The sequence below is a fragment of the Gobius niger genome (assembly GCF_951799975.1).
Source record: "Gobius niger genome assembly, chromosome: 19".
NCBI lineage: Eukaryota > Metazoa > Chordata > Actinopteri > Gobiiformes > Gobiidae > Gobius > Gobius niger.
This window is the reverse complement of record NC_136870.1, coordinates 28,022,954-28,037,056: the sequence shown is the minus strand read 5'-3', so window position 1 is coordinate 28,037,056 and position 14,103 is coordinate 28,022,954. Positions and strand designations below refer to the sequence as shown.

At 39.0% G+C, this 14,103-nt stretch overlaps 1 protein-coding gene across 1 annotated transcript; it reads left to right on the top strand.

Annotated features, from left to right (window-relative positions):
- Positions 1-2,176: 2,176 nt before the first annotated feature.
- Positions 2,177-13,596, top strand: LOC306979088 (elastase-1; the record flags this gene model as incomplete). The annotated part of the gene is made up of 6 exons (XM_079577900.1): positions 2,177-2,309; positions 4,735-4,844; positions 5,589-5,683; positions 8,807-9,087; positions 11,713-11,876; positions 13,417-13,596. 6 exons carry the CDS (start codon positions 2,177-2,179, stop codon positions 13,594-13,596), a joined length of 963 nt encoding a protein of 320 aa, XP_079434026.1.
- Positions 13,597-14,103: the final 507 nt, after the last annotated feature.

The following is a 14,103-nucleotide window of genomic DNA, read 5'->3' as shown; positions in this document are numbered from 1 at the left end:
TAAAAAATGTGACCAAAAAATGACGAAAAATTGAAGAAAAAATAACAAAAAAATAACTAAAAATTGACAAAAAAAGACAAAAAAAATGACAAAAAATGACCAAAATTTGACCAAAAAATGACGAAAAAAGACAAAAATGAGTTGAATACCCAACAGAAAAACACTATACTACTGCCCCCATACAGGAGAGAACAACACTATACTACTGCCCCCACACAAGGGAGAAAAACACTATACTACTGCCCCCACACAAGGGAGAAAAACACTATACTACTGCCCCCATAACGGAGAGAAAAACACTATACTACTGCCCCCACACAGGGGAGAAAAACACTATACTACTGCCCCCATACAGGAGAAAAACACTATACTACTGCCCCCATACAGGAGAGAAAACACTATACTACTGCCTCCACACAGGAGAGAAAAACACTATACTACTGCCCCCATACAGGAGAGAAAACACTATACTACTGCCCCCACACAGGAGAGAAAAACACTATACTACTGCCCCCACACAGGAGAGAAAACACTATACTACTGCCCCCACACAGAGGAGAAAAACACTATACTACTGCCCCCACACAGAGGAGAAAAACACTATACTACTGCCCCCATACAGAGGAGAAAAACACTATACTACTGCCCCCATACAGAGGAGAAAAACACTATACTACTGCCCCCACACAGAGGAGAAAAACACTATACTACTGCCCCCACACAGGAGAGAAAAACACTATACTACTGCCCCCACACAGGAGAGAAAAACACTATACTACTGCCCCCACACAGGAGAGAAAAACACTATACTACTGCCCCACACAGAGGAGAAAACACTATACTACTGCCCCCACACAGGAGAGAAAAACACTATACTACTGCCCCCATACAGGAGAGAAAAACACTATACTACTGCCCCCACACAGAGGAGAAAAACACTATACTACTGCCCCCACACAGAGGAGAAAAACACTATACTACTGCCCCCACACAGAGGAGAAAAACACTATACTACTGCCCCCACACAGAGGAGAAAAACACTATACTACTGCCCCCACACAGAGGAGAAAAACACTATACTACTGCCCCCACACAGAGGAGAAAAACACTATACTACTGTGACGAAAAAGTGACAAAAAAATTATGAAAAAGTGGCAAAAATGTCACAAGAAATGGACAAAAAATGGAAGAAAAAATGACGAAAATGTGACAAAAAATGTGACATAAAAATGACAAAAAATTGATAAAAAATTGATAAAAAAATTGATTAAAAAAAAATTAAAGAAAAAATTACAAAAATGTGACAAAAACTGACCCAAAAAAAGACAAAAAATGACAAAAAATTGACCAAAAAATGACAAAAAAATGTGACAAAAATGTGACAAAAAATGACGAAAAATTGAAGAAAAAATAACACAAAAATTACAAAAATATGACAAAAAAGACAAAAAAATGACCAAAAAATATTTTTTTTAAAATGAAGAAAAAATTACAAAAAATGACAAAAAAATGACGAAAAAAGACAAAAAAAAGGACAAAAAATGATCAAAAAAGACAAAAATGTGACAAAAACTGACAAATAAAATGACGAAAAAAAAGCCAAAAAACGACCCAAAAAAAGACAAAAAATTTAAGAAAAAATGACAAAAAAATGACAAAAAAATGAAGAAAAAATGAAGAAAAAATAACAAAAAAAGGACAAAAACTGACCAAAAAACTGACAAAAAAACTGACAAAAAAAGGACAAAAAATGACCAAAAATGGACCAAAAAATGACAAAAAAGTTACAAAATTGAGTTGAATACCCAACAAACAAACACTATACTACTGCCCCCACACAGGAGAGAAAAACACTAGATACTAAGACTCTAAACTCTGTGTCAGTTTCTGTTCCGTGTGCAGAGGTAGGGACATGGACCGTGAAGCCGTGACCCGAGCGTGAGCCCCCGGCCGCTCCGCCCGCCCCGTTCTCCCCGGGGTCAGCCGCGGGTCACAGGTTCGCGGTCCGCGTTGTTTACCTTCGCGCCCTTTGTCCGCGCTGTGTGTGAGAGAAACTGCTGATCCGTGGCCCACAATGCACCTGGGCGGGGGCCGAAGCCTCCAGCGCGGGGCAGAAGCGGAGGCGGCGGTATTTAAAGGCGCGGCGCGGGCCCGGGCGGCTTATTCTGCCAGGACCATGGAGATGGAACCCACACCTCCGCTCCGGCTGCTGCTGCTGCTGCTGCTGCCGCTGCTCATGAGCAAGGCACCGGCGCGGGCCTACACCCTGACCCCGGGGAGGCAACCGCAGCACAAGATCCTGCACCTGGGTGAGGCCGCACACAACACACCAGTCATTTTTCTCATTCTTACATTGGAAATATCAGCAAATCGTTCGGTAGACATGGAAAAACTAGCACCTAAAGTTAGCCGTTAGCTTGTAGCATGAAGCTAGCTGAACGTTAGCTTTAAAGAGGGGGTGTTCTGCTTTTTTCAGTCCCATAGCACCAGTCTATATCACACTACAATGATGACAAACCTTCTGTTGGTCTGTAAATGCAGTAAATTAGAATAACTGCCTTGTATAAAATGTCTCTCTCAAAATGGCTGTAGTGAATGTCTTGAAATAGGCCTCTGTCTCTTTAAGAACCTCTGACTCTCGCCTGAACCGAGCACATTTTCTCCAGTTTGGCTTTACCCCAATCCAAAAGCTTCTGGGAAAAAAGGTGTGAAAAGAGCAACAAAACTGAGACGAAAACAATGATGGAAATGTGACAAAAAAGTGACGAAATATTTATGAAAAAGTGGCAAAAATGTCACAAGACATGGACAAAAAATGGATAAAAAATTGATTTTAAAAAAAATGGAAGAAAAAATGGCAAAAATGTGACAAAGAATTACAAAAAAAATTACAAAAATTTGAAGAAAAAAAAATGGACAAAAATGTGACAAAAAATTTATGAAAAAGTGGAAAAAATATCACAAGAAATTCACAAAAAGTGACAAAAATGTGACAAAAAAATTACATAAATATGACAAAAATTTGATAAAATGTTGACCAAAAAAAAGACAAAAAATGATTAAAAAAAAAGTGACGAAAAAAATACAAAAAAATTATGAAAAAGTGGAAAAAATGTCACAAGAAATTGACAAAAAATTGACGAAAAATATGACAAAAATTTGATAAAAATTGGACAAAAAAAATATTTTAAATAATGAAGAAAAAATGACAAAAAAGTGACAAAAAATGACAAAAAAGTTGCAAAAATGAGTTGAATACCCAACAAACAAAATGATGGAAAAAAGATCTGTTGACGTGAGGAAAAAGATCCTTTCGGTTCAGGTGGGAGTTAAGAGGTTGAAGAGACAGAGGCCTATTTATTAAAGAGATCTCCCCTGTGATACCATAGGATATCACAGGGGTTTTCATTGGGGGCAGATCTCTTTAAAGAGGGGGTGTTCTGCTTTTTTCAGTCCCATAGCACCAGTCTATATCACACTACAATGATGACAAACCTTCTGTTGGTCTGTAAATGCAGTAAATTAGAATAACTGCCTTGTGTAAAATGTCTCTCTCAAAATGGCTGTAGTGAATGTCTTGAAATAGGCCTCTGTCTCTTTAAGAACCTCTGACCTCCCGCCTGAACCGAGCACATTTTCTCCAGTTTGGCTTTACCCCAATCCAAAAGCTTCTGGAAGAAAGGTGTGAAAATAGCAACAAAACTGAGATGAAAACAATGATGGAAATGTGACAAAAAATTGACAAAAAATGATGAAAAAGTGGCAAAAATGTCACAAGAAATGGATAAAAAATGGACCAAAAATTGACAAAAAATTGATTTTAAAAAAAAATTGAAGAAAAAATGTGACAAAAAATTACTAAAAAAATAACAAAAATTACTAAAAAAATAACAAAACATTGAAGAAAAAATGACAAAAATGTGACAAAAAAATTACATAAATATGACAAAAATTTGATAAAATTTTGACCCAAAAAATGACAAAAAAATGATTAAAAAGTGACGAAAAAAATACAAAAAAATTATGAAAAAGTGGAAAAAATGTCACAAGAAATTGACAAAAAATTGACAAAAAATGTGACAAAATTTGACAAAAAATATTTATAATAATGAAGAAAAAATGAAAAAAAAAAGGGACAAAAAATAACAAAAAAAATTACAAAACTTTGACGAAAAAATGACAAAAATGTGACAAAAAATGACAAAAAAGTTACAAAAATGAGTTGAATACCCAACAAAAAAAATGATGGAAAAAAAATCCGTTGACGTGAGGAAAAAGATCCTCTCGGTTCAGGCGGGAGTTAAGAGGTCAAGAACCTCTGAGCCTTTAGACACGCCCCCTCCACACGCTGTCTGTGGCATCAGTGGGGAGGGGGTTCTGCTGAGGAGCAGTGGTTGGTTACTCGGCTGGTGACCAAAGCTCGGAGGCGTCTCCAGGAGGTGGGGGCGTTCCTAGGAGGACTCAGGCAAACCTATCCCTAAAATGGCCGCCATCAGAGTTTTTACAGATTACTCAGAAATACGTGAATGTGCCAAGGCAACACTTCAGCCATGTTTTTAATGAGGGAGTGACAGAATAACAGGATGGAAAGCTTGAAAAAGTCAATTTTGCAGAATACCTCCCTTTAAGATTAGCATTCTCCGCCTTTTGAAACACGTGAGAAACGACCTTTGATGATGAATGTTAGTTTTTTGGTTGATTTGTTAAATACTAACCTCTCCTGATGTGTCTCAGACTGGCCTAAAGACTGTGGGATGGCGCACTTTAAACCAAACATGGCCGAAAGAATCGTCTCCGGAAACGAAGCTCGACCGCACTCCTGGCCCTGGCAGGTGTCGCTGCAGGTGAGGAATACACAAAACTACTACTGCAGTACTTATTACTACTATCACTACTACTACTATTTTTGTTGAATATTTGTAATTTTTTGTTGCGTTTACATCCTTGTTTTCTCCTCACTTTTTGTGGCTGTTTTGGTGCTTTTTTCCCCAAGAAGCTTTTTGATTCGGGTAAAGCCGAACTGGAGAAAATGGGCTCCGTTCAGGTGGGAGTTAAGAGGTTAAATGAGGCGTTACACCTATAGGCTGTGAGCTCCAGTTGAGAAGCTTTTAGATTTAGGTAAAGCTGAAGTGGAGAAGATGTGCTTGTTTAAGGCGGGGGGTTAAGTTCTGTAAAAATGTGAGAAACTCTGTCAATGACTTCAAACTTTCCAAACAGGAAACACCAAATGAGGTCATGAATGATGAACAGCACTGGCTGATGTAGAAACTGGTGCTTTACTTTTGGATAAAATCGTCAGGTTCGGCCCTTGGTCCTTTTACAATAAAGAAAATCGGCTCCACCAAGAAAACCTGCCTCCCCCTGCTGTACCTGATTCTCAACTATAATAAATCTCTTCTATAATGAGATTAAATGTGTGTTTTCATTCTGTAATGTTTAGTTTTTGTGTAAAGAGTAAAGACCATCTCAGGACGGACATGGAGAATCAGCTTGGGCTGTAACGTTGTAGTATTTAAGACAGGTCTAAGTCACTGAAATACATTTAAATAAATACATTTTATTTACATAAATACTTAAATCTCTTACAGGTGCGTCCTCGCGGCAGTAAACACTACATCCACGTGTGTGGAGGAACTCTCATCCACAAGAACTGGGTCCTGACCGCCGCGCACTGCTTCCAGAAGTACGTACTACTACACACGTTTGTGAAGGCTCTCATTTGTCCAGGGACGATCCATCATCGTGAAGTGTAGTTGTCGACTGGACCGGGTTTGGTTCCCTCCTCCTGGGAGGGGCCTGAGTCTTATTCACCTTATTCCAGAAGTTCCCGTGGGGTGTGCCCGCCCCTTCACTGTGCCCGCCCCTTCAGTGTGCCCGCCCCTTCACTGTGCCCGCCCCTTCACTGTGCCCGCCCCTTCACTGTGCCCGCCCCTTCAGTGTGCCCGCCCCTTCACTGTGCCCGCCCCTTCAGTGTGCCCGCCCCTTCAGTGTGCCCGCCCCTTCATTCGTGTTGGTTTATATAGATACAGACGGCATCTCGTCATAGAAGGGGGCGTGGCTTCGCAAAGGGGGAAAATAGAATCATTTTTTTCCTCTTTTTAGCCATTTTCTGGTGGAATATCAACTTATTTATCACATACAAATAAAGTCAAGTGTAAATCAGGTCCATATGGATACTTTCTCACAGCAGATTGTTCAGTAGAAGTGAAAAAACGGCAGTTGTAGCTGGCACTAGCTAACCGTTAGCATTAACCCGACGCTAACATGTAGCATCGTGTTAGCATCGCCGTTATTCATGTATTTATGGGCTGTTGAACCACTTTGCTCCTCCCCATGTCTGTGTATCTTTATTTAGTATAAACTATATTCATAATTCAGCATTTGTTTAAGTAGTTTTTGAATAATTAGAGAAAGTTTAGATTTTTTCAAAATTGTTTTCCCCCTTAACTGTTTTCAAATATGACCATATATGGGCGAGTCGAGAGATGCCGTCTGTATCTGTATCTGGACTAAAATCAGTTACTACATGAAAACAAAGCCGTTTTTAGAGCAGAGAAACTTGTCGGTGCAAATTAACTTTGGACGTTTTAATCTATTCAACATCAGAGTTTAGCGTTGAACATGTTCGTTCTCCGTTTAACCCCTTAACTCCCACCTGAACCGAGCACATTTTCTCCAGTTTGGCTTTACCCCAATCCAAAAGCTTCTGGAAAAAAGGTGTGAAAATAGCAACAAAACTGAGACGAAAACAATGATGGAAATGTGACAAAAAAGTGACGAAAAATTGATGAAAAAGTGGCAAAAAGTCACAAAAATGTTGCAAGAAATTGACAAAAAATGGTTGAAAAAATGACAAAAATGTGACAAAAAAGGACAAAAAATTGATAAAAAATGGATGAAAAAAATGACAGAAATGTGACACAAAAATTAAAAATGTGATAAAAAATTGACCAAAAAAATTTACAAAAAATTGACAAAAAATGAAAAAAAAATGAAAAAAAAATGAAAAAAAATTGACAAAAAAATTACAAAAATGTGACAAAAAGTTACAAAAAGCTGTGAAAAGAGCAACAAAACTGAGACGAAAACAATGATGAAAAAGTGGCAAAAAAGTCACAAAAATGTCACAAGAAATTGACAAAAAATGGTTGAAAAAATGACAAAAATTTGACAAGAAATTGACAAAAATGATGAAAAAATGACAGAAATGTGATTAAAAAAAATACGAAAAAATGAAAAAAAATTAACAAAAAAATGATGAAAATGTGACACAAAAATAACAAATGTGATAAAAATTTGACAAAAAAAATGACAAAAAAATGATGAAAAAGTTACAAAAATGAGTTGAATAACCAACAAAAAAAATTACAAAAAAATTACAAAAAATGTGATACAAAATTTACAAAAATGTGAAAAAAAATGACAAAAAATTGACAAAAAATTGACAAAAAAATTACCTAAATGTGATAAAAATTTGACGAAAAAAATGAAAAATGACAAAAATGTGACAAAAAGTTACAAAAAGCTGTGAAAAGAGCAACAAAACTGAGACGAAAACAATGATGGAAATGTGACAAAAAAGTGACGAAAAATTTATGAAAAAGTGGCAAAAAGTCACAAAAATGTCACAAGAAATTGACATAAAAATGTTGAAAAAATGACAAACATTTGACAACAAAATGACAAAAAAATGAAAAAAATGTGACAAAAAAAGGACAAAAATTTGATACAAAATTGATGAAAAAATGAAAAAAAAAAGTGACACAAAAATAACATTTGTGATAAAAATTTGACCAAAAAAATGACAAAAAATGACAAAAAAATGATGAAAAAGTTACAAAAATGAGTTGAATACCCAACAAAAAAATGATGATGACGTGAGGAAAAAGATCCTCTCGGTTTAGGCGGGAGTTAAGACAAAACTGAAACGAAAACAATGACACAATGTGACAAAAAAGTGACGAAAAATGTGACAAAAAAAATTACAAAAATGTGACAAAAAGTTACAAAACGCTGTGAAAATAGCAACAAAACTGAGACGAAAACAATGATGGAAATGTGACAAAAAAGTGCAGAAAAATTGATGAAAAAGTGGCAAAAAAGTCACAAAAATGTCACAAGAAATTGACAAAAAATGGTTGAAAAAATGACAAAAATTTGATACAAAATTGATGAAAAAATGACAGAAATGTGGGGGGAAAAAATTGATGAAAAAATGAAAAAAAATTGACAAAAAAATTGACCAAAAAATTGACAAAAAATTACAAAAAAGTGAAAAAAGGACAAAAATTTGATACAAAATTGATGAAAAAAAGAAAAAAAAATGAGATAAAAAATGAGATAAAAATTGGACAAAATTTTTTACAAAAAATGTGAAAAAAATTTGATAAAAAAATTGTAAAAATATGACAAAAAAATAAAAAAAAATGATGAAAAAGTTACAAAAATGAGTTGAAAACCCGACAAAAAAATGATGGAAAAAAAATCTGATGACGTGAGGAAAAAGATCCTCTCGGTTCAGGCGGGAGTTAAGAGGTTAATGAATGAACTTGGCGCTTACGGGAGGCCGGAGAGACGGTTTATGCACAACTGCAGCCTCTGGAGGGTCGGCTTTGTAGCAGCTGCTCTCTTAATCTGATGTGTTTGTCTGGCAGAAACCGTCCTCAATGTGCCTTTATCTGTGAGTCTGAATCATCCACAAATCTCTTCTAAGTTCGATGATTCCGCTTCATCTCTCCTCCATCAGAGAGATCCTTTTCCTTCCCCTTGTTGCTTGAGAATGAGTGTGATTGTGGTTTTCCCACAGGGGGAAGGCGGAGGACGCCGGCAGCTGGCGGATCGTCCTGGGGAAGCACAAGCTGAAGCGCTCGGAGACGGCGGAGCGAGTCTTCCCCGTCAGGCGCATCTACCGGCACGAGAACTTCCGCTACCCCACGCACTCGGAGCTGGACTACGACATCGCGCTGGTCAAAGCCGCCGCCGACATCCCCACCTCCCACTTCATACGCTACGCCTGCCTGCCGCGCAAGCAGATCGGCCTGCAGCCCGGACACTACTGCTGGGTGACCGGCTGGGGGGACACGCGCGGTGAGTCCACGGAGGGGGAGGGACGGGGAGGGGGGGGGGGCAGGGGGAGGGACAGAGGGAGAGACAGAGGGAGGGACAGAGGGAGAGACAGAGGAGGGACAGAGGGAGAGACAGAGGGAGAGACAGAGGGAGAGACAGAGGGAGAGACAGAGGGAGAGACTGGGGGAGAGACAGAGGGAGAGACAGAGGGAGAGACTGGGGGAGAGACAGAGGGAGAGACAGGTGGGAGGCTCATAGGGCTGAAACGATTAATCGACGAGTAATCGATAATTGAAAGAGTTGACAACTATTTCAGTAATCGATTAATCGTTTTCTGGTTCACACAGACTAAAGTGGAGCAAAAATGACCAAAAAAAAAATGTAGTATTTTTGATGAAAACTTACTTTGATTTTATATTGAGGGTCTGTAGTGTTTTGTACATTGTCAATTTCATTAATAGAACCTTCAAAAAACATTTCCCTTGAGTTTAGTCCATCAACACATCCTCAAACAGAACCACTTAAAGGAATAGGCCACCGTTTTTCCATACTGAGATATGCTCTTACCTCACTTTAGTCGAGTTAATATATCCCCGTCTGGTCTTTGTCCGTGCGCTCACACATACGCAGCCTCTCCCACATGTCACATAGCTCCAAAAAAGCTCACGATAGAAGCTACCAAGCTCTTCCACGTGTTCCCTATTTAAATAAAGTTACGTGAAGTGTTTTCATGCCAAGTATATTTACACAGAGATGTAGCATGTCGATTTTATAAGCAAATAAAAAGGGGGACTATATTGTGAGGCGTAATGATACGAGGAGTAAAACGTCCGCGCAGTAACTCCTAAAGGTTATTGACGGAAGTGAGCGGGGAAGTCTTTAGGAGTTACTGCGCGGACGTTTTGCTCCTCGTATCATTACGCCTCACAATATAGTCCCCCTTTTTATCTGCTTATAAAATCCACATGTTACATTTCTGTGTAAATATACTTGGCATGAAAACACTTCACGTAACTTTATTTAAATAGGGAACACGTGGAAGAGCTTGGTAGCTTCTATCGTGAGCTTTTTTGGAGCTATGTGACATGTGGGAGAGTTTGCGTATGTGTGAGCGCACGGACAAAGACCAGACGGGGATATATTAACTCGGCTAAGGTTAGGTAAGAACATATCTCAGTATGTAAAAACGGTGGCCTATTCCTTTAATCGTTTTCTGGTTCACACAGACTAAAATGGAGCAAAAATGACCAAAAAAAATGTAGTATTTTTGATGAAAACTTACTTTGATTTTATATTTAGGGTCTGTAGTGTTTTGTACATTGTAAATTTCATTAATAGAACCTTCAAAAAACATTTCCCTTTAGTTTAGTCCATCAGCACATCCTCAAACAGAACCACTTAAGCTATAATGTGATAAAAAAAAAATAAAAAAAAGATTTTACTACACCATTCACAGCCAAGCGATTAATCGATTAATCGTAAAAATGACCGATAGATTAATCGATTACAAAATAATCGTTAGTTGCCGCCCTAGAGGCTCAGGTGGGAGATCCAGGGGGAGATCCAGAGGGAGATCCAGAGGGAGATCCAGGGGGAGATGCAGAGGGAGATACAGAGGGAGATACAGAGGAGGATACAGGGGGAGATCCAGGGGGAGATCCAGAGGGAGGGACAGGGGGAGATTCAGGGGGAGATCCAACTCCAGATCAAATTCCTGACGGATTTATTGAGCTTTGAACCAAACACAATTTTACTAATTTTCTTCACTGATTTTTTTCACTAATAACGAGTTTATTCCAAAGCGAAAGTAAATCTTTGGATCTAAGACGTCACAAACCATTATATAGATGTAGTAACAGCATCAGTAGAACATAGTGGAGGAGAACATGTGCTGATGTTCCGTGTGTTCAGGGGGGAAGGAGAACGTTATATAGATGTAGTAACAGTATCAGTAGTGGAGGAGAACGTGGGGCTGATGTTCCGTGTCTTCAGGGGGGAAAGAGAACGTTACATAGATGTAGTAACAGTATCAGTAGAACGTTGTGGAGCTGATGTTCCGTGTCTTCAGGGGGGAAGGAGAACGTTATATAGATGTAGTAACAGCATCAGTAGAACGTTGTGGAGCTGATGTTCCGTGTCTTCAGGGGGGAAGGAGAACGTTATATAGATGTAGTAACAGCATCAGTAGAACGTAGTGGAGGAGAATGTGGGGCTGATGTTCCGTGTCTTCAGGGAGGAAGGAGAACGTTATATAGATGTAGTAACAGTATCAGTAGAACGTTGTGAAGGAGAACATGTGCTGGAGCTGATGTTCCGTGTGTTCAGGGGGGAAGGAGAACGTTATACAGATGTAGTAACAGTAGAACGTAGTGGAGGAGAACATGTGCTGGAGCTGATGTTCCGTGTCTTCAGGGGGGAAGGAGAACGTTATATAGATGTAGTAACAGTAGAACGTAGTGGAGGAGAACATTTGCTGGAGCTGATGTTCCGTGTCTTCAGGGGGGAAGGAGAACGTTATATAGATGTAGTAACAGTATCAGTTGTGGAGGAGAACATGTGCTGGAGATCAGTAGTGGAGGAGAACGTTATATAGATATAGTAACAGTATGAGTAGAACGTTGTGGAGCTGATGTTCCGTGTGTTCAGGGGGGAAGGAGAACGTGTCTCTGGCCGAGGCTCTGAATCAGGCTCGTTTGCCGATCATCGACTTTAAGACCTGCAAACAGAAGAAGTTCTGGGGCGACCGCGTCCGAGACTCCATGATCTGCGCCGGGTTCCGGGACACGGAGGGCCCGCCCGCCGCCTGCCAGGTAACCACGCCCACATCCCTGCAGTTATTTATGACACAAAATTATCTGAATTAAAGAGGGGGTGTTCTGCTTTGGTCCGTCCCATAGCACCAGTCTATCTCACACTACAATGATGACAAACCTTCTGTTGGTCTGAAAATGCAGTAAATTAGAATAACTGCCTTGTATAAAATGTCTCTCTCAAAATGGCTGTAGTGAATGTCTTGAAATCGGCCTCTGTCTCTTTAAGAACCTCTGATCTCCCACCTGAACCGAGCACTTTTTTTCCAGTTTGGCTTTACCCCAATCCAAAAGCTTCTGGAAGAAAGGTGTGAAATAGCAACAAAACTGAGACGAAAACAAGGATGGAAATGTGACAAAAAAGTTACGGAAAATGTATGAAAAAGTGGCAAAAATGTCACAAGAAATTGACGAAAAATTACCAAAAAATTACAAAAATATGACAAAAATTTGATAAAAATTGGACTAAAAAATTGATTAAAAAATTGAAGAAAAAATGACAAAAAAATACAAAAAACGACAAAAAATTTATTAAAAAATTGAAGAAAAAATGATAAAAATTTGACAAAAAAATTACAAAAAAAATATTTAAAAATGACAAAAATTTGACAAAAAAATGATAAAAAATGGAAGAAAAATGACAAAAAAATACAAAAAAATTACAAAAAATTGATTAAAAATTGAAGAAAAAATGACAAAAATATGACAAAAAATGGATAAAAATTTGACCAAAAAAAAAAGACAAAAAATTGATTTAAAAAAAATGGAAGAAAAAATGACAAAAAAATTACAAAAATATGACAAAAATTTGATAAAAATTTGACTAAAAAATTGATTAAAAAATTGAAGAAAAAATGACAAAAAATACAAAAAAACGACAAAAAATTGATTAAAAAATTGAAGAAAAAATTATAAAAATGTGAGAAAAAAATACAAAAAACAACAAAAAATTGATTAAAAAATTGAAGAAAAAATTATAAAAATTTGACAAAAAAAAATACAAAAAATTGATTAAAAAATGACAAAAAAATACAAAAAAATTACAAACAGTTGATTAAAAATGGAAGAAAAAATGACAAAAATATGACAAAAAATTGATAAAAATTTGACCAAAAAAAAAGACAAAAAATTGATTTAAAAAAAATGGAAGAAAAAATGACAAAAAAGTTACAAAAATGCCCAACAAAAAAAATGATGGATAAAAGATGTGTTGACGTGAGGAAAAAGATCCTCTCTGTTCAGGCGGGAGTTAAGAGGTCACGAACCTCTGAGCCTTTAGACACGCCCCCTCCACACGCTGTCTGTGGCATCAGTGGGGAGGGGGTTCTGCTGAGGAGCAGTGGTTGGTTACTCGGCTGGTGACGAAAGCTCGGAGGCGTCTCCAGGAGGTGGGGGAGTTCCTAGGAGGACTCAGGCAAACCTATCCCTAAAATGGCCGCCATCAGAGTTTTTACAGATTACTCAGAAATACGTGCATGTGCCAAGGCAACACTTCATCTCTCCCGGGTCTTTCACGTCTCGTACCTGTTTTGCTCCTCAGGGGGACTCGGGTGGTCCGCTGCTCTGTCAGCTGGACCGCGACCGCTGGGAGGTCCACGGCGTCGTGAGCTTCGGGCCCATCGGCTGCACCGTGGAGAACAAGCCCAGCGTCTTCACCCGCACGGCCGCCTACATCCCCTGGATCGAGGCCACGCGCATCCGGGACTTCTTCCTCCACTGAAGACCGAGCCGGGACTCAGACCGAACCGAGACTTAGACCGAGCCGGGACTCAGACAGAACCGAGACTTCTTCCTCCACTGAAGACCGAACCGGGACTTAGACCGAACAGAGACTTCTTCCTCCACTGAAGACCGAACCGGGACTTAGACCGAACCGAGACTTCTTCCTCCACTGAAGACCGAACCGGGACTTAGACCGAACAGAGACTTGTGGCTCGTTTCCACCAGCCCTACCCTTCTCTACTCTACTTGGCCTGGTTGTGTTTCCACTATTCTGTAGAATCTGATACTGTATCCATGGATATGGCTTTGCTTTTGACTGTGTCCATTGGAAACAGTGCCTGCTTGGCCCTGGTTAGTACCAGGGCCAAGCAGGTACTAAAAAAAGTACCAGTTAACTGTAAAGTGGGCTGGTGGAAACATTTCAAATGCAGGCAAAGTAGAGCAGGGTAGAGTAGAATAGGGTAGGTGGAACCGAGCCATTAGACCAAACCGGGACTTTGACCGA